Source organism: Myotis nattereri, assembly GCF_964212035.1.
Source record: "Myotis nattereri genome assembly, chromosome: 1".
NCBI classification, from domain to species: Eukaryota; Metazoa; Chordata; class Mammalia; order Chiroptera; family Vespertilionidae; genus Myotis; species Myotis nattereri.
In genome coordinates, this window is record NC_138075.1 from 66,226,777 (window position 1) to 66,250,911 (window position 24,135).

Genomic DNA, 24,135 nt, shown 5'->3' on the forward strand with positions numbered 1-24,135 from the left:
GCTCTGTGCGTGACGGGGTGGCGCCGCAACCTCCCCATCGACACTGCCTTGAGTGTGACAGGGGCGGCGCCCCAACCCCCAATCGGCCCTACCCTGAGCGTGACTGAAGGTGGCATCGCAACCTCCCGATCCGCCCTGCTCTGTGCAAGATGGGGTGGCGCCCCAACTCCCCAGTCAGCCCTGCTCTGAGCCTGACCAGGGGCTGCACCTAGGGATTGGGACTGCCCTCTGCCACCCGGGAGCAGGCCTAAGCCAGCAGGTCGTTATCTCCCGAGGGGTCCCAGACTGCGAGAGGGCACAGGCCGGGCTGAGGGACCCCCTCTTCCCCCCGAGTGCACAAATTTTTGTGCACCGGGCCTCTAGTTTATTTATAATTGTTGAACCAACACTGATACATCATTTTCAACCAAAGCCCATGGTTTAGTACATTAGGGTTAGTTCTTTGTGTTATACCTTGTTTGGGTTTTAACCAATGTGTAATGACAGATATACACTGTTATATTATCATACAGAATAGTTTCATTGCCCTGAAAATCCCTATGCCCCACCTATTCATCCCCGCCTTCTCCTAAGCCCCTGGTAATTACTGATTTCTTTTACTATCTTCATAGTTTTGCATTTTCCAGAATGTTAATTAATTGGAATCATAATATACAGCTTTTCAGGTTGGCTTCTTTCACTTAATAATATGCATTTAAGGTTCCCAATGCCTTCTTGTGGCTTTATAGTTTATTTCTTTTTAATGCTAAATATTCCAATGTCTATTATCCACTCTGAGGGGTTTCATAGATCAATGAAGCTTACCCGTTGGTCTCTGGATAGAAGTTCTCAGGCTGTATCACAGTTTATGTATCCATTCACCTATTGAAGGACACCTATTGTAAGAACTATTAATGGTACCTATTTGATAGGGTTATTGTGGGTATTAAATAATATAATAAATAAGTGTCTGCCATATGAATGTTATTTTTACAGTGTCAAAATATCTATCATTCAAAATTAAATGTAAACTTTGTCAAATTTTTCAGTCCCTTTTGAAATTTGTAAGAGGTAGTTTTTTAAAAATATATTTTATTGATTTTTTACAGAGAGAAAGGGGGCGGGATAGAGAGTTAGAAACATCAATCAGCTGCCTCCTGCACCCCCCTCCCTCCACTGGGGATGTCCCCACAACCAAGGTACATGTCCTTGACTGGAATCAAACCTGGGACCCTTCAGTCCGCAGGCAGACGCTCTATCCGCTGAGCCAAACCAGTCAGGGCTGTAAGAGGTAGTTTTAAGATATATGAAATTAATAGCAGAGCAGCGTATTACACCAAAGTTGTATTGGTTAATGAGCAAGTAAATTCTATAAAGGTTTATTAGTTAATTATGGGTAAATAGGAAGTGATATACTTACAACTTTGAAGCTATAAAGTTTTCTCACAAACTGCTCCTGAATGTTGTCAGAAGAGGACCATCGGACAGGAATAAATGTATGATTCATCATGGCATTTATGTTAACTGACTAAGATAATCTAGAAAATGTGTAGCTGAAAAATCATTTAATCTGCTTTGTGTGACACTTTGGATTTGTATATGGACTATAATTTTAAACTCTTGTTTAGCCTTTTCTTGAGTTGTAGGATAATTTGAGCATTTGAGAAAAGCTGTGATTCCACAGGAAAATGCATAAATGTAAAAAATCTATTATCTACTCTAAGGGGTTTCATTGAGCAATGAAGCTTACCCATTGGTCTCTGGATAGAAATTCCTTTTAAGACCATCCGGTAATAAATTTCAAAGTCTAAGTAGCAATATGAGAAAAGCAGACATTCGTTTTCTATGTTCATCTCCTTTATCTTTGAGTCTTTTGTTTTGAAGGTCCATACTCTAGAATGTATAGCAACAAATCCTTTGAAGACTTTTTCCTAGGGCTATGCACAAACTAACTGGCATGCTTCCTTAAGTAGTCAGTTCCATAAACATGGAGGCTGTAACTCCACTTCCTGGACTTTGTGGGTCAGTGACTCTTGCTTTCCACATAGACCAGCCAAGATTAAATTTCATGTAAATGTGAGACCTGATCAGCAGAAGTTCTGGTAGTCTTGGAAAGACCATGAGCAAAGGGAATTAGATTCAGGAAGTGGTGTTTATAATTCACTAAGTCACTGATGTCATCATGGGTGTTATTTTTTTAGGTGATTTATATAATCTTAGTTTGTTCAGGATGTTTATGTTTAGAAATACAACCTAGTGTCCTAGCATGGCTTACTTAAACAGAGATTCAATTTAGTGGTTTTAGTTGAGGTTTTCCTTGTAGAAAAATAGGTAAGTAAAACGTGTGATTTTTGTGTATAACAAGATAGAAGATGTCCTGCCTTTTAGTAATTTATAATCTAACCTATTTTATTATATGTACAATAGGCCTGTTTGTTTTGTTGTGTCTACTGTTTTAATGAATGAACATGAAGGACTCAACCATGTTTCTGGGTACATTCTGAAATAATTTTCATACTGGATTATTAACTTATGCTCTTAATTCTTAAGACTTGAAGTTTTAGTGCCTTTTTTCTTTCTAGGCAATGCATGAGCCATTGAAAACTTGGCAAGATGCACCATACATTTTTATTGTACATATTGGCATTTCATTCTCAAAGGAATCATCAAAAGAAAATTCACTAAGTAATCTTTTTACCAGTAAGTACATTTCATTTCTTTTTACCATTTGCATTATTATCTAGTTGTGCCATGTATGGTGAGTCATGTGTAATTGCTTTCAGGGAGGGAATAATTAATTAAGAAAGTTTATTCTTACATAGAAAAATTGAGGGAGAGAAATTGACATTTTTCTGTACTCAAGATGTACCAGATACAGTCTTAGGCACTTCATATATGCTTTCTTATTATATACTAGAGGCCTGGTGCACAACATTTGTGCACGGGTACAGTTCCTAGGCCTGCCTGGCAATCGAAGAGCTAATATCTGGCATGGAAGGGCAGGTCCCAGCAGCACCTGGGCACCCAGGTCTCCACGCGTCCCCCTCTGCCTAAGTCATTGGCTCCCCGCCCTGCTCCCTCAGTGCATGTGGCTGGGCGGTGGCCCCACCCTCCGCTGCCGCCACTGGTCGCTGTCAGCGGGGCAATCGGGCCCCACTCACACCCGCCTTGGCTTGGCGCCACCCACTCACCTGCCCCACCATCCTGTCGCAGTCCCACTCTTGTTGGGGCCCATCGAGGCCGGCAGCGCCTCCACTGCTGCCCGCTGCCAGTGATGCATCGCTGACGCCCTCCATGTTCTGTGCCGCCCCCTGGTGGTCAGCACATGTCATAGTGAGCGGTCGAACTCCAGGTCGAATTCCTGGTTGAGGGGACAATTTGCATGTTAGGCTTTTATTATATAGGATGATAGATTCTAGATTTCATTTTCTTTCATTTGATTCTCCAGCTTTTTAAATTTTTAATTAGTATCATGTTCTTGGTACTTGGTTAGTAAGCTACTGCAAAATTCCAGAAAGAGATGACTTGTCAGAACTTGGTTACCAAGTCAAAACCTGGCAATATAAAAATTAATGGACTTCGGTAATTATTTAATGTCTCAATATTTTTTCTTTTTTTAAAATTTATTTTTCAACTACAGTTGAGATACAAAATCATAATATTACTGTGGTGTACACCTGGAACTAATGTAATTTTGTATGTCAACTGTCTCAATTTTTCTTGATGGTCTCCTTTCCATTCTTGCTGCCCAGTTCATAGAAGTCATCTCTTTCTGGAATTTTGCAGTAGCTTACTAACTGTTCTTATTTCTTATAATTTTTTTGTTTTGTTTTGTTTCTTCCTTCTCTGCGGTTTCCTTTCCTCCTCTGCTTTCCCAAGGAGAATATTGAAGAGAAACAATTATGGTGGCCATCCTTATCTTACAATATTGGCACATATCACCATTAAATATCATGTTAGCTGTAGATTTAAAAAAATGTATTCTTTATTTGGTTAAGGCTATCTCTTCCTATTCCAAAAATAAGTATATTTTTGTTAGTATTAAGAATGAATGCTCAGTTTTATCAGATGCTTTGATTGTATTAAAGTGATCATATAGATTTCCTCATTTAATCTGTTCATGTGATGCATTATATTAACTGGTTTTCTAATGTTAAACTGTTCTTGAATTTCTGAGATGCCATTATTTGGTCTTTACACACACACACACACACACACACACACACACACACACACACATACACACATGTTTTCTAGCTTACGTTCTTTTTTTGTTTTATCCATCTGTTGTTTGGAGCTAAGAAGAAACTTTAAAGCATAGACCAAACTACGTTATGTGAAAGTTTCTCTCTAAAACAGTTTTGTCATTTTTCTTCCCTTCGTTAAAACCTTTGAAGTCTCCCTATTGCCTATAAAATGCCCACATTTATAAGCAAGGTTTCTAAAACTATAAGTTGTCCCATTTTACTTTTCGTTGCCTTGTATCAAAACACTATGATATGGTACGATTCATTGTCTCAGTCTACATGGTCTTTAAATATATTATGCATTTTTACACCTGTCTTTGTTATTTCTTCTGCCTGGATGGCTTTTTACTTTATCCTGGAAAATACAAATTTCATTCTTCTGGGTCTGTCTCAGAGGACAGTTCTCTGTGTTGCTTTTCAACTAACTCTCTCTTCCCTCTAGATGGTAATCCACTAGGATGGCAGAAAACATCTTATACATCTGACCATCCCCTATTTTCCATAGTGTGTATCATATAGTAAGTGCTTAAGTTCTATTTTAGCATAGAGCAGGGGTTAGTCAACTTTTTCTTAAAGGGTCAGATAGTAAATGTTTTCTCTCCTATAACTACCTAACTTTGCCATTGTGTGAATGCAGCCGTAGAGAATATGTAAGTGAATGGATATGACTGTTTTGTATTAAAATTTTATTTACAAAAAGTGGATGGCCAGATTTGGTCCATGTGCTGTATTTTACTGACCTTCTGTCATAGTGTAAGCAAAGAATGTGACAAATATTCGCTAATTATTTTATTTGCTTTTTTATTAAATTAAGGTATAGATTTAAAAACCAGTTCTGCTATGACATTTTTATGATTTCTATTATAGGATGCTCCTTTTGTTCATAAAAGTATTAGATCCGATTTATTTTTAATTCTCACCCAAAGACATGCTTAGAAAGAGGGTTCATGGGGTTGTGGGGGAGGGGGGAAGAACACCGATGTGAGAGAGAAATACTGATTGATCGCCTTCCATATGCTCCTCAGCTGCGGATCAAACGCAACACCTACGTATGTGCCCTGACCAGGAATCAAACCAGCAACCTTTTGGTGCACAGGCCTGATTCATTTTTAATAATGGCATGTCCTTTCTGCCTGATAAAAATTATAGTGGGGCCCAGCTGGTGTGGTTCAATGGTTGAGTGTCGACCCATGAACCAGGAATTCACAGTTTGATTACTGGTCAGGGCACATGTCCAGGTTTTGGGCTTGATCCCCCAGTGGGTGTGCAGGAGGCAGCCAATCAATGATTCTCTGTCATCATTGATGTTTCTCTCTCTCTCTCTCCCTCTCCCTTCCTCTCTGAAACCAATAAAAACATTTAAAAAAATGAGTGGGATATTTTTGTTGAATAGGCATTTATTAGTGTGTTTCTGGAGATAGATACTACTTTTTACTTGTTAATCAAATATAAAATTTATCCAAATAGTTTTTCCATTACAATTTAAAAGTAGTCATAGGTTTGTTTCTGTAAATCAAATCTGTCTTTCAGATACTTGTTAGCTTCACTTGTTCTGCTTCATTAAATACTGTTGTTATTAAGCACCTCCTAGAAATGATACATTAATGTAGCAAAGTCATATAAAACTGAAGTAGGTAAAATAAGAAGCAATATGAAAATATAGGTAAGGAGAGAGAGCAGATAGAGGGAGTCAGAATGAAGGAATGAAGTCCTGTAATTTTTAAAACATATTAGTGCTGTGTTGTAAGAAAAGTATATATGAAGTATGTTTGGAATTTAGAGGAGATGGGGAAGTTCCAGTTGGGCAGCTCACAGAAGGTTTGTGGAGGAAGTACATTCAACCTAGTGTTTAAAGGATGTGAGTATGGGAACAAAGGGCTTTTCCCTTAAGATATTGACTGTAGCAGAGGCATGGAGACCCTAAGCAGGACATAGCACAAACCATGAGAACACTTAGTGAATTTCAAAGTGCTCTACACATGTAATATTCGCCAGAATTGAAATGGTTAAAAGTAAATGACCCACTGGAATTTTCATTAATTTTTATCAGACAAATATCAGATAATGTTTTTGTTTAAATCCTGAATTGTTCACATTAACTCTGAGGACTGTGTTTTGGCAGTGACTGTTGAATTGAAGGGCCCCTATGAATACCTCACACTTGAAGAATATCCGTTGATGATTGTAAGTGAATTTATATTCTTTAACTTGAACATTAAATGAGTTTAACTTGAAAGAGTATCCATGTTTTGTGGCAATTTTCCTTTTTAAAGAATTGTTCCTGAACAGTGCACAAAATAGTGCTTGTACTTTGGCACTTTTTACTAGAATGTGACCTTGTGAGTGTCAGTGAACCCCTTTGTGCCTCATTTTCTTATCTGTAAATGAAGGGGTGATGATGTGTGGAATTGTAGAGTTGGAAAATACCTCAAAGATTGTTTCAAATCTCACGTCTTCTCAAGGATCCAAAGCAGGGCACTTCTTACAACCCTGTGGTTTCTGATCCCACTTAAAGTAATTAAATGATGAAGTTTCATCCTTTTTAGTGTGTGTGTGTGTATCTATGGGAATATCCTTAACGTACTTTTTAGATTTCCTTTGTTCAATTTTTCTTCTTCTTTTCCCTTTTATATTTTTCCCACTTGGTCGTGTTTCATTTCCTTGCCATACCTTTTTTTCTTCAGTGTTCTCTTCATTTATATAATTTTACATTGTGAGCTGAAAAAGCTCAATTAATACAGATAAGCAGTCACTTGATAACAAGCCCTCAGGTAGTCTCCCTCTGCTCAAAAGGAGATAATTATTTTGTGTATGAGTATCAGAATTCAAAGAAATAAAATAATGATCTTTCAAGTAGAAGGTATGATATGCATTTTTTTGTATCTTGTTAAGAGTGTGTATTGATGCTAAAGTGGTCCTTGGCCTTAATCCTCTTTTTTATCTCTTATCCACTTCTATGACAGTTTTTCATGGTGATGTGTATTGTGTATGTCCTGTTTGGTGTTCTGTGGCTGGCATGGTCTGCCTGCTACTGGAGAGATCTCCTGAGAATTCAGTTTTGGATTGGAGCTGTCATCTTCCTGGGAATGCTTGAGAAAGCTGTCTTCTATGCAGAATTTCAGAACATCCGTTACAAAGGAGAATCTGGTATGTAACCAAAAAATGCCAATTTGTGAATGATCAGCAGGTGAGACATGACAGTTTTTCCTAAGGTTAGCAGTTATTAAGTAGGTTTAACTTTTCAGTTATTTAATTATTAGAATAACTTTGATTGTGACTTTTGTTTTTAATATTATAACTTGCAGGTTCAGTGATTTAGGAGTAATTTTACTAAAATATATTCACAAAAGTAGTGACTTTTGGGAAAGACTGTTAACATCATTGAATTTCATTGCCGTTGATTTTTAGGCACCATTATTATATACATCTAAGAAACTAACTACTGTGAATTTAATTTTAAGATACCATTGATTATAAGAGACATTTTGATTTTAAAGATTTAAAATGGGGGCAGGGATACATCTAAGAATTGGTGAAATATAGTAGTACCAAGAAAATAAGAAGGTGCTTATAGTTTAGTAAGGTGAACAGATGACAGAAACTGTTTTGTACTGAAGTTTTTTATGATAGCTTCAGTTCTCTCTCTTCAGATCATTTAATTATTGATAATTATTGTTACAAGTTATACTAATTAAATATTTCCCTGGTCTTTGAAAGGGCGTGAAAAATAGTAGATGTGAAAATGAATTGAAAGCTGTGTGTGTTGTACTTTTCTATGGATAGCTATATTTCACACTTTTTAAAAATGGAGAGACTATTTACTAGTTGCTATGAACTGTTCAAGTAGGGTAAAATATTCTGCTGAGGTTTTAGTGAAGTGAGGGGTAAGGAGGGAAGGTAAATTGAACACAGCCAGATTGCTATTCACACGAATAAGATTATGTCAGTTTATGTATTTGTAAAAATTGAAGAAGTATTTTTTTTTAGTAGAACTAATCCCAGTGCTTATTCTGAAGAGTGTTAAGAGATCTGTATCGTTCTAGAATTGCACCTTTTCTCAAACCTAGATTTACAGCACTTTTTCCCCCTTCTTATAGTCCAAGGTGCCTTGATCCTTGCAGAGCTGCTTTCAGCAGTTAAACGTTCACTGGCTCGAATCCTGGTCATTATAGTCAGTCTGGGATATGGCATAGTCAAGTAAGTATTCACTTCCTGTATGGAAAAGTGAAATGAAACACTGATTAAATTGAAACAGTATTGCAGCTTCCCAGTATAGTAGTCCTGTAACAGTTGATAAAAAAAATAGTTCTGAAATAAGAAAAGGTATCTGAAATTTTGTAGATTTGTAAAAGTTGGAAAAATGTTAGTTTCATCTCATAGCTGAGAGTTCAAGGAGTAGGAAAGCCTGCAATTGTAGCAAATGACATTGAAACACCAAACTTTTAGAGTAAACTTATAGTGACTTTACTCTTCCAAAATATTTTGCAAATCAGATTTTTTATGGGAAGAGCATTCTTGCTGTAACAATCTGGAAAAAATTTGTTGAAAAAAATGTATTTATTAAGTGCCTTAGCGTTGTTCTAGGCCCTGGGGATACAGCAAATAAACAGAAGACTTGGAGCTTACATTGGGGGAAAATGGATAAAATCAGTGAGTAAATATGTAATATGTCAGTGATAAGTGCTAGGGAGCAGATAAAGCAGGCAGAAGGTATAGAGGACAGGAGGTAGGGCTTGCAAGTATTAAATAGGGTGGTCAAGGACGGCTTCACTTACTGACATTTAGGCAAAGATCTCAAGTTGGTGAAGGAACTATATGTATCTCCAGAGGAAGAGATGCTAAAATGTGGTCAGATTCTGTATATATTTTGAAGGTAGAGCCAGTGGACTTTGCTGACAGATCAAATGTGTGATGTGAAAGAGAGAGCAATCAAGGATGATGCCAACTATTTTGGTGTGAACAAATGGAAGGATGCAATTGACATTTACTGAGTTCAGGAAGATCTTAGGTGGGTTAAGTTTAGAGTGGGTGCAAGATTAGGAGTTCAGAGTTCAGTTAGATATACAAATGAGGGAAGTAAGGGGGAGAGAGATGAATTTGCAAGTCATCAGGATGTAGATGTTATTTAGCCATGAGATGGGATGTGATCACCAAGGTATAAGTGTGTTTAGAGGAGAGGTTAAAGGATTGAGTCCTTGAACATTTTCTGTTATTTAGATGTCAATGAGGCAAAGTAGAATTAGAGGAAATTGAGGAGGATGACCAAAGCTGTGGGAGGCAAGCCTGAAGACTTTCAAGGAAAGAGTGAATAATTTTGTCAGAGAGGATTGAGACTTGACCATTGGATTTAACTACATGCAAGAATAGTTTTGGTCCAGTGGTAGGACTTAGCGTGAGCTTGGTTGGAGTAACTTCAAGTAAGAATAGAACAGGAGTTGGAGTTAGCCAGGTATAGACAGTTATCTCAAGGAGTTTTGTTTTAAGTGGGCTAAAGAAATGGGAGATTTTCACTTTTAAAACTCATTCATATAAATGAGACTAGAGGAATGGGGGAATTACATTTTTAAATTTATTTAACAAACTAGAGGCCTGGTGCACAAAAATTTGTGCACTTGGGTGGGTCCCTCAGCCTGGCCTGTGCCCTCGGGGACCCCTTCCCCTGGCTGCTGGCACCAATTTTCCTCCAGTGCCCGGAACCCAGGCCTTCGCTCTTCGCTCTTTGCTCACCGCTTGGGCCCCAGGGGCAGGGCCGGCGCCGCGGGCTTCCCTCTTCGCTCGCCACGCCGGCCTTCGCTTGCTGCTCCTGCCTGGGGCTGGCGGGCTTCGCTCTGTCCCTTGGCGCCTACATATGCAAATTAGCTGCCATCTTTATTGGTGGTTAATTTGCATATTGCACTGATTAGCCAATAGGAGGTGCTGCGAAGGTACGGTCAATTACCATGTTTGTCTATTATTAGATAGGATATTTCAATGCCTCCCATATGCCAAGACTTATCCTAGGTTTTTAAGATACACTATTGTGGAGAAAAATCACAGCCCATTTAGAGCTTTGCTAGTGTGTAATGCACTAGTCAATAACCCAGGGATCTTGTTAAAATACAGATTCTGATTCAGTAGCATTTTGAATATCAAGGATCTTCCTTCAAGCAGAAGCTGCTTAAAAGATTTTTTGGATTTTGTTGGATTTTGAGCTCTATAATGTACTATTTATCTAGTGAGCTTCAATAGGGTATTTGATTATGTTAAGAAGTTGTTTAAATTTTCTGTTTGAAAATGTTGTTATGATTTCTTTTCTTTAAAAAATTATCTGTTTAAAAACATACTGAAAAGTAGACAAATAAAAGATAGGATGTCTAGAATTTGTTTCAAGATAATATGAGAGGATGGGAAGTGGATGGATAGTGCATTGAGCAGGATTGGCTGTAGGTTGGAGGCTATTAGGACTGGATAATGGATATATAGGGGTTTATTATACTGTTGAATATGTTTCAGAATTCTCTATAATAAAATATGTATTTTTAAAAATGCTGCAGTGCCCTGGCCAATGTGGCTCTTGGGCATCATCCCATGCACCAAAGGGTTGCTGATTCAGTTTCTGATCAGGGACATGACTGGGTTTTGGGCTTGATGCGGGGGTGGGGGGAGGAGAATAATTGATGATTTACTCTCTCCCTCTCCCTTCCTCTCTAAAAATCAGTAAGAAAAAAATTTTTAAATGTAGAATTAAGGGGGTCTGATCTAAAATTTATTATTCAGTATCTTGTTTTAAGAGCATAAGCTCTGAGTTTTTCTCTCATGTGACTTTACAGAGTATGTCTGGCTTATCTCAACTAAGTTGTTGTCCTATATTAATCAACATGAGTTTGTCTCAGGGTTTGTCACATTTGTACTCAACTTCATCTCTTTGCTTTCTCTGTAGGCCTCGCCTTGGAGTCACTCTTCACAAGGTTGTTGTAGCAGGAGCCCTATATCTCTTGTTCTCTGGCATGGAAGGGGTCCTCAGAGTTACTGGGGTCAGTACTGCTTAATCTACGTTTTTGTGGTCAGTTCAGACATAACTGTTTTTGTTTTGAGAAGGTGAATTGGGAATATCTGTGGGCTTCTTTACTATTTTCTCTTAAGTCACCTTTGGGCTCTGATTTTTAAAATGTATATGTAATTCACTTTTTCTTTTTAATCTATATTAGAGCTTTAAATTCAATGTGTGACCAGAATGAATGCTTTCCCACCCATCCCCAAATTACTACTTGTTTAGTTCTTCTGGACAGTGGTTCCATTCTTGTATAAGTGGCAAACCTTGTAATCATGCACTTGCTGGTAATATAATTTTTGTTTTAAAGTGACAGTGCTTTTTGCTTAGCCAGCACTTGAGTTACAAAGGTTTTCTTAACATGTAACTACGTTTCACATAATTCTTGAGAATTACATAATTATGCCCTTTTAGGGGAGGAAACCAAAGCACTGAGAGAGATAAGTGATAAGGAAATTTATGTTAGAGCTGGATTAATGTGAAGAAGTGGGCCTCTTTATGTCATTGCTTTACTTTCTTATTTAAAAATCACTCTATAAACCCCACATTTCCCTCAAACTGGGCTCAGTTAGTTTTGCTATAAATTGCTTTTAAATAAAACACTTTTGAATGCAAATTAGATGTTCAAATAACACTGTCCTCTATGTAATTTTCTTAGACTTTTAGCAACTTTAACCCTCTGTCAATTGCGTTTTCTTTCTTCTGCTGCTGTAGTATTTTGCTTATATCTTGGCTTTGATAGTTAACCTGGCCTTGTCAACAATTGATGCCTGTATTATTTTATGGATATCCTTTTAATAATACCCTGGTAATTGGGTAATTAGGGTTATATAAATAGCATGTTATATATATATATGTATATATATATATGTGTGTGTACATATATACACATATATGTGTGTGTGTGTGCGTGCACGTGTGAGAAAACAAGCAGCATAGTTTGGGGGACAAATATTTGTATTAATATCTTATTTTGAGGTGAGCTCTTTTTTGTAAAATTACATTGTATTACAATTCAGGAAATCAATAATTCTTAGTATGTTAATGATGCAATACTTTTAAATATGAGAAGGGCCTTTTAAGACTTGCAGCCAAAATAAAAATGATAGGAAATGATAAGATGGATGGAGACTTGTATCACCATAACGTTTTTGGTGTGGTCATTTAAAGTGGATTTTAGCATGCTAGGAGCTCGTTGGAGGTTAGCCGCATGTTTTATTGTATTGAGATTGTATTTGACAGTTTTCATGAAATACACTTTTATATTCTGCAAGATGGTTTGTCAGAGGGGCACAATGATGTAGGTGCCAAGTGTTATTCCTATTTCTTTTCTTTCAGCTCAGATGCAAAACCATTCCATGTGATTATGTAAATGCCGAATTGTGTGCTGGTCTCTTCTCTGTGCATCTCTAGACTCTCTTTTTATCACCTCTCTTTCTTTGTCTGCAGGCCCAGACTGATCTTGCTTCCTTGGCCTTTATCCCCTTGGCTTTCCTAGACACTGCCCTGTGCTGGTGGATATCCTTCTCATTGGCTTGTATGATGGCGGTCCATTTTCTCCCCTTGAATATGGGTTTCCATCGATCTTTCTGCAAAGGGTTTTTACCGGTTTTGTTGATTACTTCTTAATCTGGGGATTAGGATATTTCTGTTTAAAAACCTGAGAGCTCAGGTAAGCAGTTTTGTGTGTTTTTTTAATTTTGAAAAGTGCTGGTAACTGTGGGTGGAACATAAAGATAAAAGCTCTGGTTTTTGTTTTTATTTTTAAATGAGCATTTTTACCTCGATTTTGGACTTATTTGTGCACTCCAATTAGTGTTACAATCACTGACTACTCTGCTCCTGCTCTTTCTTTCAGCCTCTAGGAATTATTAAATGCTTTGAAATGATGAAAAGATTTTAATTCTTAAAATGTGATTTCAGGAACTACATAAGATGGTTTGACTCTCTTAAAATTCTATGTAGGTTTAGCAGATTATAACCCTTATAGCAGGGGTCCTCAAACTATGGCCCGCAGGCCACATGCAAATACAAATATTGTATTTGTTCCCGTTTTGTTTTTTTACTTCAAAATAAGATATGTGCAGTGTGCATAGGAATTTGTTCATAGTTTTTTTTAAAACTATAGTCCGGCCCACCAACGGTCTGAGGGACAGTGAACTGGCCCCTTGTTTAAAAAGTTTGAGGACTCCTGCCTTATAGGGTAAGTGTTTTGTACCTTTATTCAAAAGTTGACTTGGCATTGTCTGAAGACTTCTGCTGTAAAATAAATGTTGATTAATTTACAGGCAGAGTTAACCAGTAGATAACATATTTACATTTGAATAATCTTTTTCTCCTGCTGCTTAAAATTAGACATTTGTTTATTAGGGACTTGACCTGTTAAAGGAAGGATTCAAGTTTTTGGACTTTAATCTTTTGGGGGGTTTTAAAAATTTGTTTTGGTTGTGGTATATTCAGTCCTATATGTAATTGTGCGATATTATTGTCTTGCTAGACTGTGACTGTTATAAAAAACTGAATGTAAACCAAATTGTAATTTTGTGAATTTGAGTGGATTGTCATATATCAAAAATGTTTGAAATTGAGTGTCTTGGGTTTAAATAGCCAAATGTTTTCTAGGTCAGTATCTTTCAGGTGTGCCTTTGTAAGCCTCTGAATATTGGCAAGAATGGAGAGAGGCGTGGAGAGAGGGACTGGACCATACGATAATGTAACCCAAGGGATAGGGAGCAGCTAAGTCTCTGTCACAGGGCAGACTAAGGTCCAACTCACGTATTTTAATATTTGCTGATTCTCAGAGTTGGACATGAGAGCAGATATTGTCTTTGGTAGTCATCACTTCCCCTCCTGTCTTTCTGCGGCAACTTCTACTTGGGAATAATACCCTGAAAATAGAAAGTTGCTGATTTTAGAGCCTTTTGCCTGGGATTTTCAGCCAATTATAATTGTATGGTTCTATTAATTCTATAGAACTCTGAGAGGTTATTGGCATGAGTGTATTCATGACCCTAGACTGGATTTGCTAAGACGTAGAAAACAGAGCTACCTACCTTAAAGGAAGGGAGATTTTACTAATTTTCATTTCATTTGTCTGTTACTTGTCTGATACTCATTTTCATTCATTTTTCTTCCATTTGTCTTTGTTTTTCATCTTTGTTTCTCTAAAAAGCTTATTCTGGTCTTTCTCCTTTTTTATATTTTTTATTTTTTGCATTTTTATTTTATTCTGATTCTGTATTCTCTTCAGTATCTCATTAAAAATGAAGACTTTCTTAGTCACCATGGTGAGGCTTGGGGTGTTTGTGACATTGAGAATAAGAGAGTTGTAAGGCCTCTGGGATATCCAAAGCTCTATCAATATGACCCCAGATTCTCAAAGAAACTTGAGGATTAATTTACTAGCTTATTGTTTTATTTGAATGTTGATTTCCTTGACCTGCAAACACATATTTATTAGCCTGACTCAAACAATGAAGCTATTAAAACTTCGGAGGAACATTGTAAAACTCTCGCTGTACCGACATTTCACCAACACCCTCATCATGGCAGTGGCAGGTAAGTGGGAGCTTCTTCTTGCTGTTTAAATGCCATCCTTTTAAAACAGATATTCTGAACCTGAGAGGCCATAGGTGGGCTCTCTAAAATTATCTAGAAGGTTTTGTACATTTCACTTGGGGGAAGGATCTTTGTCTTTTAGCTTTTGTCAAGTTCTCAGGGGGATCTTTGGTTCAAAAAAGATTGCGAACCACTTATTTTAAGTATAATAGCTAAAAATCAATTATATATAATTTCAGTTCTTGTATATCTCTCTCCTATCTCCGTTCTTTTTCAGAGGCATTTTTTTTTTCTTGAGGCAAGTTAGCTTGAGTGCCATATAGCATCTAGATTCCTTTTAGAAAACATTAATACTGGCTTATTTGGCTTTATTAAATACCTGTGGGGTTTATTGCTGTTATTTGGCTTTTACATATGTCATAGCATCCATAAAATACCGACATTAGGTAGGCCATAGCCAAAGTAGGTTAATTTAATTTGCCTGCCTTTTGCCCCTTGTACCAGGAATGGGTGTACCAGGAATGGGAGGTCTCGCCTATGATTGGAACCAACAACTTTGTCTTGCAGTAATTTTATCAACCTTTTTTCCCCTCCTGACCAGCCAAAGAAAAGCTGGCATTATTATACTAAGGATGAAGGGAGGAAAAAAAAAAACTATATTGTTGGTAATGCTGGGAAATGCCATGTTTTCAATACCTTCTTTTCCAATTTATGAGGATTACTGAAGTAACCAGATAGTAAAATTAGCCTTTAAGTACAGAAAGGGTTGACAAGTGTGTGGGCCTTGCTTATAGTAGTTGTAAAGGAAATTTGCATTGAATAAATTTGTTAAAATCACTTGATAAAAAATGATTGTGATATTTTGGGTGTTAGGAATGTGTGGGATTTCACTTAACCCAGAGAATGTAATTGGGGATATAAACCAGTATTCATATTCTGACTAGATTTTTCATTTCCTGTTAGCATCTATTGTGTTTATCATCTGGACAACCATGAAGTTCAGGATAGTGACTTGTCAATCGGTGAGTTATAAATACCTGCATTTATGAATAGTGTACTGTTTTATATGCAGATAGCCATGTTGATGACAATGGTAAGGTTCACACCCTACAAGAAATTAGGGCTAGGACTCTACCCTGAGTGTTAGAATGCTTCTCTTCTCCTATGTATTCTATATTACTATGGCTTTTGGTATGGTAGGATTTTTTGTTTGTTTTGTTTTAGGGGCGGGGGATCTAATTTTCCCAATGGTGGGAAAAATTTTTATAAGTGATAAACCACAGTCTGTCATAACCCAATCTTATCTTAACTAAAAATTCTCAAGAAATTCAGAATCCTAAACATTAAGTGTATATGAAGAATGCTAATCTGAGTAGAAGTCATGCTCCTAAGATCTGAGTACAGAGATTGTGGCCACTTTCTTTGGCGGTGCAAAGGCTCCATTTTGGTAAAAATAAATTAATTAATATGAAAATTATAAAAAGTAGCAATCTAATAAAAACCCTTCCCCAAAGATTCTCAGAGCTCTAATGAAGCACTCACAAGTGCTCTACAGTTGGTGCCTTTTTATTCTTTGTATTTTTTAAATATGTTTTTATTGATTTTTAGAGAGAGTAAGGGAAGTGGATAGATAGAAACATCGATGAGAAACATCATCGATTGGCTGCCTCCTGCACACCCCCCACCGGGGTTCAAGTCTGCAACCCCGGCGTGTGCCTTGACCAGGAATCAAACCGGTGACCTCCTGGTTCCTGGGTCAACACTCAACTGCTGAGCCATACCAGCATGGCTGGTTGGTGCCTTTTTAAAAGAAATGTACTGATTGATTTTAGAGAGAGGGGAACATCAATTTGTTGTTCCACTTATTTATTTATGCATTTATTGGTTGATTCTTGTATGTGCCCTGACTGGGGATTGAGCCTGCAACCTTAGCTAGCTAGTTGGTGCCTTTTTTCTAACAATAGTAAATACTACAAGGGAAGAAACTATGTTTCTTCACTTTTGTATTCCACTCACTTAGCACAGTGCCTAGCACATAGCAGGCTTTTAGTAAATGTAAGTTGAATTAATAAATAAGTGATCCTTGTTCTATGCCATAGGGCTTCTGAACAAAGGGATAAGATAATGTAATATGTGTTATATTTTTTTCTCTTTGGTAGGATTGGCGGGAGCTGTGGGTGGACGATGCCATCTGGCGGTTGCTGTTCTCCATGATCCTCTTTGTCATTATGATTCTCTGGCGACCATCTGCAAACAACCAGAGGTTCTTGGACACTTCTTATTTACGCTGCTAGCCATTGAATGACGGTGTTATCAAATAAGGGTGGAGCAGTGGGTGTCAATGTCAGGGTCATGTCATATAATGGAAGGAGGAGCACTCACTGGGCCAGACTGGAATCAGGAGAATTAAGTTCCTGTCTCAGCTCTTCTATTAATTTGCATTGTGATTTTTGGCATGCTGCCTCTTTTCACCAATCGGAGCTTTAATTTCCTCTTTGTATAATGTGGGGGAATTGAACCAATTGATCTGAGGTCCCTTTCATTTCTGACAACTGATAATAGATGTATTTGAATGGGAAAATAAGGAAGGTAGATAGATTTGACACTGGTAATGAGAGTTGTACCTGCCTAATGTTCAGAAGGAAAGAACAGTTTCTATAGTCAGTAGCCTAGCCCACTTTGTAACAATAGAGAGGGTAAATGAAAACTTATGTGAATGACTGTAATTAAAAATCCATGTGTGAATTTGCTTTGTCCATCTATAGGCAAATCTCAATTATTTAGGAATTGGCTGTCTTAATTTTGTGACTCTATGCCTTTATTTCCCTCCCCCCCCCCCCCCTTTAGTGTGTGTAGACAGTTAAAAGTGTAGATTACACAACTACCACCAAAGAAGGAAAAGGATTGAGATGCTATAACTAACCAGCTAATTTTGTAATTAGACATACCAGTAAAATATACAGAAAGAAAACAAATGACATTCTTTTATCCCAGGAAAATAGTCTTGTCTTTTCACACTGTACTCTTAATATTTGTGTTCCTTGAAAAAAGTTGAAAAAGAATGGTGTGAAAGAAAATGCTGTTCAGAAAGAGCCTAGACATCCTGGTGACCATCCTTTACATTGATCTATTCCTCTGTTCACATGCTAGCTATATCTATGGATGAGATGGGCAAAAGTAGGTTAATAGTTATAAAAAAAAAAGTTTACTTTTTATTTTATTTTTTTATTGATTTGGGGGAGAGAGAGAGAGAGAGAAACATTGATGTGAGAAACATCGATTGGTTGCCTCCTGTACACACCCTGACCTGGGGTCAAACCCACGACCTAGAGATGTGCCCTGACTAGGAATTGAACCCATGACCTTTTGGTGCATGGGACATTACTCCAATTGAGTCATACTGGCCAAGGCACAGTTTATTCTTGTATTATTATTTATTAACTAGAGACCCGGTGCACGAATTCATGCATGAGTGGGGTCGGGCCGGGCTGGCGGGATGGAGGGGCTGCAGGTGATTGGCCAGCTGGCCCCACCCCCATGTATTGGGGCTGATCGGGGCCTGGATCAGGCTGGTTGACTGTTAAAATGCACGTCATAGCCACAGGCCATTCTGGTTGTTCTGCTGTTCTGGTCGCTGGGTTTTTATATATATACTAGAGGCCTGGTGCACGACATTCGTGCACTGGGGGTTGGGGGGGGGGGGAGGATTCCCTCAGCCCGGCCTGCACTCTCTCGCAGTTTGGGACCCCTTCGGGGATGTCTGCCTGCTGGCTTAGGCTCGCTCCCCATGGAGCCAGGTGTGAGCCTGGCTCAGGGCTTCTGGCTGAGTGGGGGAGCATATTGACCACCAGGGAGTAGCTCCTGCATTGAGCGTCTGCCCCCTGCTGGTAAGTGCGCATCATCATAGTGACCAGTCATTCCCCAATCAGTCAGTTTGCTTATTAGCCTTTTATTATACAGGATAGATATTATAACTGTAAACCTACTTTTCCCCACCCCTGTATAAAATTAGTCCCTTCAGTCATTAAAAGATTTTTTGCTTTACCTCTCCTCTTCCTTTCTGTCTTATCTTTTTAAAAATATTGTGCCTACTCCCTATAACTCCAATGTTACCAGCCTAATGTGATGTGTCCTTCCACATTTTCCTCGTTTAAATATGGGCTCTTCTTTTACTCAGTAGTGGAAATGCCTTTCCAAGACAACTGCTTTAAGTTAAACTTATTTTCATGTATGGCATAATTTTACATGGTACAGATGTAGTACAGTTAATTTACTCATTTCTGTATTGATGGGCATTTGGACTATTTCCATTTGGGGTGACCATCCGTATGTTTAGAAGGACTTAAGGGGCTCAGTATTTTCTTGTATTTAGAACAGAGTGGTTTTTTTACAGCAAAATGATGTGATCAGTAAGGGAAAAAGACACAGGTGGAGTCTAGAAAAATTCCTATTTTCTTTCCTTTCTCTGAGGAAGTATATCAAACGTGCTCTTTTCCTCAGCAACAAAAAGTGCAGTAGCAGTGTTTCTGTTCAGGGAAGCCCATTAGAGACTCAGCACTCAGGTTTTTATTGGGACTTGACACATAAGCACCCTCTGCTTAATATGTACCAAAATTCCAGGTTCCCAGAAGGTAAGCAAAGCTTATTATAGGTTGAATTATAGAGGTAATCTAGGCACAGTGATCCACCCTTACCCAGTTATGAAACAGGTCCAGTGCCAGGTTCCCAGACACCAGCCATGGGCATCCAGGTAAGGAGGCTCTCTAAAGGCCTGCTTTGTTACCTCTTACTCATAGGGGTCATTAAAAATAGGAATAAGGTACAGTGATGTTTTAAATACCCTTGTACATCAATTCTTAAACACTTCAGTATTCCTTTGCCTAAATTTTTCTCCATCACACTTATAACTATTAACTGTACCCAGAGTTTATTGGTTAACTTTAAACTTTTTAATGATGTTCTTGGTTATAGAAAAACTTGAAACTAGGGAGTCAAATTTGTCAGTTTTCCCCTCAGGGATTGTATATTTTGTGTCTTAAGACATCCTTTCCTAGCTTGAGGTGAAGTCATAGTTATTTTATAATTTTTTACAAATTTTATAGTTGAGATTCCATTTATCAAGAATTATTTGATTATAGGTTTTCTGTTCTCTTCAGTTGCTCTGATCTTGCATCAGTAGCACACCTAAGTAGTATCTGGAGGGCCAAACCATGCTCCCTCAATCTCCTTTTTTTAAATGTCCTTTGCTATTGGATCTTTTGCTCCTCAATAAAATACACCTTGATTGTTTAATTCTAGGAAAACCTTGTTGGATTTTTATTGGAATTTAATTGAATTAATGGATTAATTAGGGAAATCTTTTTAATCCATCTTTGATTATGGTATATGTCCATTTTTTTTAGTTCTTTCAATGCTTCAGTTACGTTTTATAATTTTATTTAAATGTTTTTGAAAGTTTTTATGGCTCTAGGATACATACTTTAAAAATAATACCAATGACTTTCCCGAATATGTTGGAAGGCTTTGGGCTTTTGTATATTTATCATATCCATCCACCCTCCTACATTACTTTGTTAGTGCTGATAATTTTCAGGTTTTCTCGGTTTATTGGTTATTAGCTAAACTAATGATAATGTTATTTCTTTCCAAATAATCTTGCTTCATTTCTGATTTTTGTGTTGGCTAGGCTATTGAATTGAGGCAGTGAGAGTGAGACTCCTCATCTTACCACTTTAAAATAAGTGCTTCCAGGTCATCATTAACTTTGAAAGCTACTGTGAAATTTTGTTAGTTAACCTTTAACATGTTACAGGTGTTCCCTATTATTCCTAGTTTATAGAGTTTTCTCTTTTAAAATCACAGAAGGGCGATTTAAAGACAAGGTAAATGAAAGTAACAGGCAATAGTAAGTACAGAGCAAGTTCAAAGATAAAGCATTCTAGGAATGACCTGTCTGCTGAGTCTCTTGGAAACTGTAGGAAAGATATCTGAGATGTATCTGATTAGGCCTTCATCTTCCCACTTCCACACTTGGAAACAGATTTTAAATTACCTGAAACACACAAGATCAGAACTTCCATCTCAGCTACCTCATTGAAGGCTGAGATTTTAAATTACACGAGAATTTACTTACCTCTGGATGATACATGTGCTTGTAAATGAACATTTTTTAAATGCTTACTGTGTGTCAGATATTACTTTAAGTACTTTTTAAAGTGACTTATTTACTTTTCAAAGAACACCTCTGAGTAATGTTCTGTTATCCCCATTTACAGATGGGAAAACGGGAGGTGCACAGAGAGAATAAAGAATAAGTAACTTGATTAAAGTCATGGGTAGCATGTAGCTGAGCCTGCATTTATACACTGAGTGGCCAGGTTATTATGAGCACCCCATCAGTACTTCATTTACACTTCCAAAAATACTGGATATTGAAAACTTCCTAAGCAAAACTCTCAAGGTTTTATTATTATTATTATTTACATAACTAATTCACTTCATTGTACTGATGGGGTGGTCAAAATAATCTGGCCGGTCATAATAATCTGGCCACTCAGTGTAAATATGGTACTGTCCTGCTTCTCCCTTGCTAATACAGGCTTTCTGAAGGGGAAGAATTATTTTATTATTCCGTTAACTGATTTTATGAATGACTGTAATTGGGAGCTTCAATAATCAGTTCTGTAAAATCCAGATACTGGAGCAACTGTTGTAGTTTTCTCATTTTTTTCCTTATGTTCTACCTTTGTTCTCTCAGGTTTGCCTTTTCACCTTTGTCTGAGGAAGAAGAAGAGGATGAACAAAAGGAACCCATGCTGAAAGAAAGTTTTGGTAGTGATAAAATTTACCTTTTATTTGTGCTTTAAATATTCTTTTCTGGTTTTTAGAAATGGAGTAAAGTTGACCCTGAACAACATGAGGGTTAGAGGTGCTGATTCCCCATGCAATTGAAAATTCATGTGTAACTTTTGACTCCCCAAAAACTTTACTACTAATAGCCTACTGTTGACTGGAAGGAAGCCTTACTGATAACATAAAGTCATTTAATACATATTTTATATATTATATGTATTAAATGCTAGTCTTACAATAAAGGAAGCTAGAGAAAAGACAGTATTATTAAAAACATAGGAAAAAAACACATTTACTGTGTTTATTGAAAAAATTTCACATATAAGTGAATCCACACAGTTCAAACATGCTTACATTTTTAGTATCAAAATCAAAATACTTTGATGTAATTACATTGTTTACTATTTTACAGCTGTGTGGGGGTGAAGTTAGGGAGAAGCAAAAATAAGGGCATGAATCTTAAGATGAAGCTATGGTAAATTCTGTAAATAATTGGTTATTAAGTGTTCAGTTAACTTACCAGAGATGAGCTGAAAATTTGGCTTTGAATTTCCCAGCATAAATGTAAAGATAGAGAAGCATCTATTGTATAAGTCAAGGTCAGTAAGCTTAAAATAAAGCTCTGAATTCATTTTTGTGATCATCGCTAGATATTGACATAATTAGCCAATCTCCATTTTTTTCCTTCTATAGAAGGGATGAAAATGAGAAGTACCAAACAAGAACCAAATGGAAATAGTAAAGTAAACAAAGCAGTAAGTGTGACTTCTTTCCTTTCCTCTGCCCTGCCCTCCAGCCTGTGGCAGCGCAGCAGTATGTGCAGGCCTTAATGACTTTCTTCACCTGGGCTGTACTTAAGCTTGCTTTATAAATTTTTTAATGTCTATTACATTTACTTTTTTTTTTAAATCCTCATCTGAGGATATTTTTTTTATTGCTTTTTAGAGAGAGAGGAAGGGAGGGAGAGGGGGAGAGAGAAAGAGAAACATAAACATTGATGTGAGAGAGACATACAGACTGGTTGCCTCCCATACACGCTGTGGGGGGTGTACCCGCAACCCAGGTACATGCCCTTGACAGGGAATTGAACTGGTGACCTTTCATTGTGTGGGCTGATGCTCTGACCTCTGAGCCACACCATTCAGGACAACATTTACATTATTAAAAACAGAGACAGCAAGTGATTCTATCTAGGATAGAATCTTGAAGTAGGTGGTTTGCTTATGACCTGAAAAGGTACCAGATCAGTCTCTTGGTTTTGTTTAATGGTTTTTACCAGTGAAGTCATAGCCTCATTAATAACCTAAAGTTTTTTCTGTAGTAAACTTTAGAGTTTTTAGTCAGCATGTGTGTGTGTGTGTGTGTGTGTGTGTGTGTGTGTGTGTGATTTGTTAATCCTCACCCAAGGATGTTTTCCCATTGATATTTAGGGAGAGTGGAAGGGAGGGGGAGAGACAGACAGAAACATTGATGTGAGAGAGACATAGTGATTGGTTGCCTCCCACACAACCAGGGCTGGGGATTGAGCGTGCAATGGAGGAGGTACATGCCTTTGGCCAGAATTGAACTCGGGACCCTTCAGTCTGCTGACCGACACTCTGTCCACTGAGCCAAACTGGCTAGGGCAGATTTTCATTTTTTAGAACTGCATTTACTCTACATCAAGGACTTTATCTCATTTTTAAGAAGCAAAGCTTACATGAAATGAAAGCTAGGTATTAGACCTTTGGGCAGAAATCATTTAAGGATATAGAACATCATTTTACATTTTGGTGATAAAGTTTTTAAGTTATTTGACTTTACTGTTAGCAGTCCCATTTGTTATGTCAATATACTACTTCAGAGTAACAAAAGATTAAATTTAAAGATTTTGAGACCTTTAGATTCTTGTCTAAGATGTATTATTTTATGCTAACAACTGGTACTTGTATGTTCCCAGCAGGAAGATGATTTGAAGTGGGTAGAAGAAAACGTCCCTTCTTCTGTGACAGATGTGTAAGTTTTTGAATCATTACTAAAAGAATCCTATTTCACAGGTAGTACTGAGGGCCAGGGTACACTAATGAGAATGTTTGTAGTTAACTTTTCAAAAGAATAATTAAAAACATTAAAAAGATGTTTAAGAATAAAGATTAGGAATGATATACGTACAAACAAAAGTAATTGAGATTATTCAGTCAGATGACATTTTGTTTAGAAAGTTTAAGGTATAGATGTTTCCAAAATCAGTGGGATAATTCTTTTGGAATATTTTTTTTTTTTTCATAAAGATTACTGTCTACATTCAATAATATTTTGTACTAGTTTCAAGTGTACAGCACAGTGGTTAGACAATCATATACTTCACAGAGTGCTTCTCTCCATATTTCTAGTACCCACCTGGCACTGTACATAGTTTTATTACAATATTATTGACTATATTCCCTATGCTGTACTTTATACTGTGACTATTTTTTAACTACCAATTTG

At 37.3% G+C, this 24,135-nt stretch overlaps 1 protein-coding gene across 1 annotated transcript in view; it reads left to right on the forward strand.

Moving 5' to 3' along the window:
* TMEM87A (transmembrane protein 87A) overlaps positions 1-24,135 on the forward strand; it is a 47,150-nt gene that overhangs the window by 19,680 nt on the left and 3,335 nt on the right. Inside the window, exons 7-18 of the mRNA XM_081112761.1 lie at positions 2,562-2,679; positions 6,349-6,410; positions 7,190-7,373; positions 8,324-8,423; positions 11,146-11,239; positions 12,706-12,774; positions 14,706-14,814; positions 15,778-15,836; positions 16,974-17,077; positions 21,572-21,645; positions 22,360-22,421; positions 23,606-23,661. Of these exons, the coding sequence (XP_080968887.1) occupies positions 2,562-2,679; positions 6,349-6,410; positions 7,190-7,373; positions 8,324-8,423; positions 11,146-11,239; positions 12,706-12,774; positions 14,706-14,814; positions 15,778-15,836; positions 16,974-17,077; positions 21,572-21,645; positions 22,360-22,421; positions 23,606-23,661 (1,091 nt within the window). The remainder of the gene's footprint in view (positions 1-2,561; positions 2,680-6,348; positions 6,411-7,189; positions 7,374-8,323; positions 8,424-11,145; positions 11,240-12,705; positions 12,775-14,705; positions 14,815-15,777; positions 15,837-16,973; positions 17,078-21,571; positions 21,646-22,359; positions 22,422-23,605; positions 23,662-24,135) is intronic.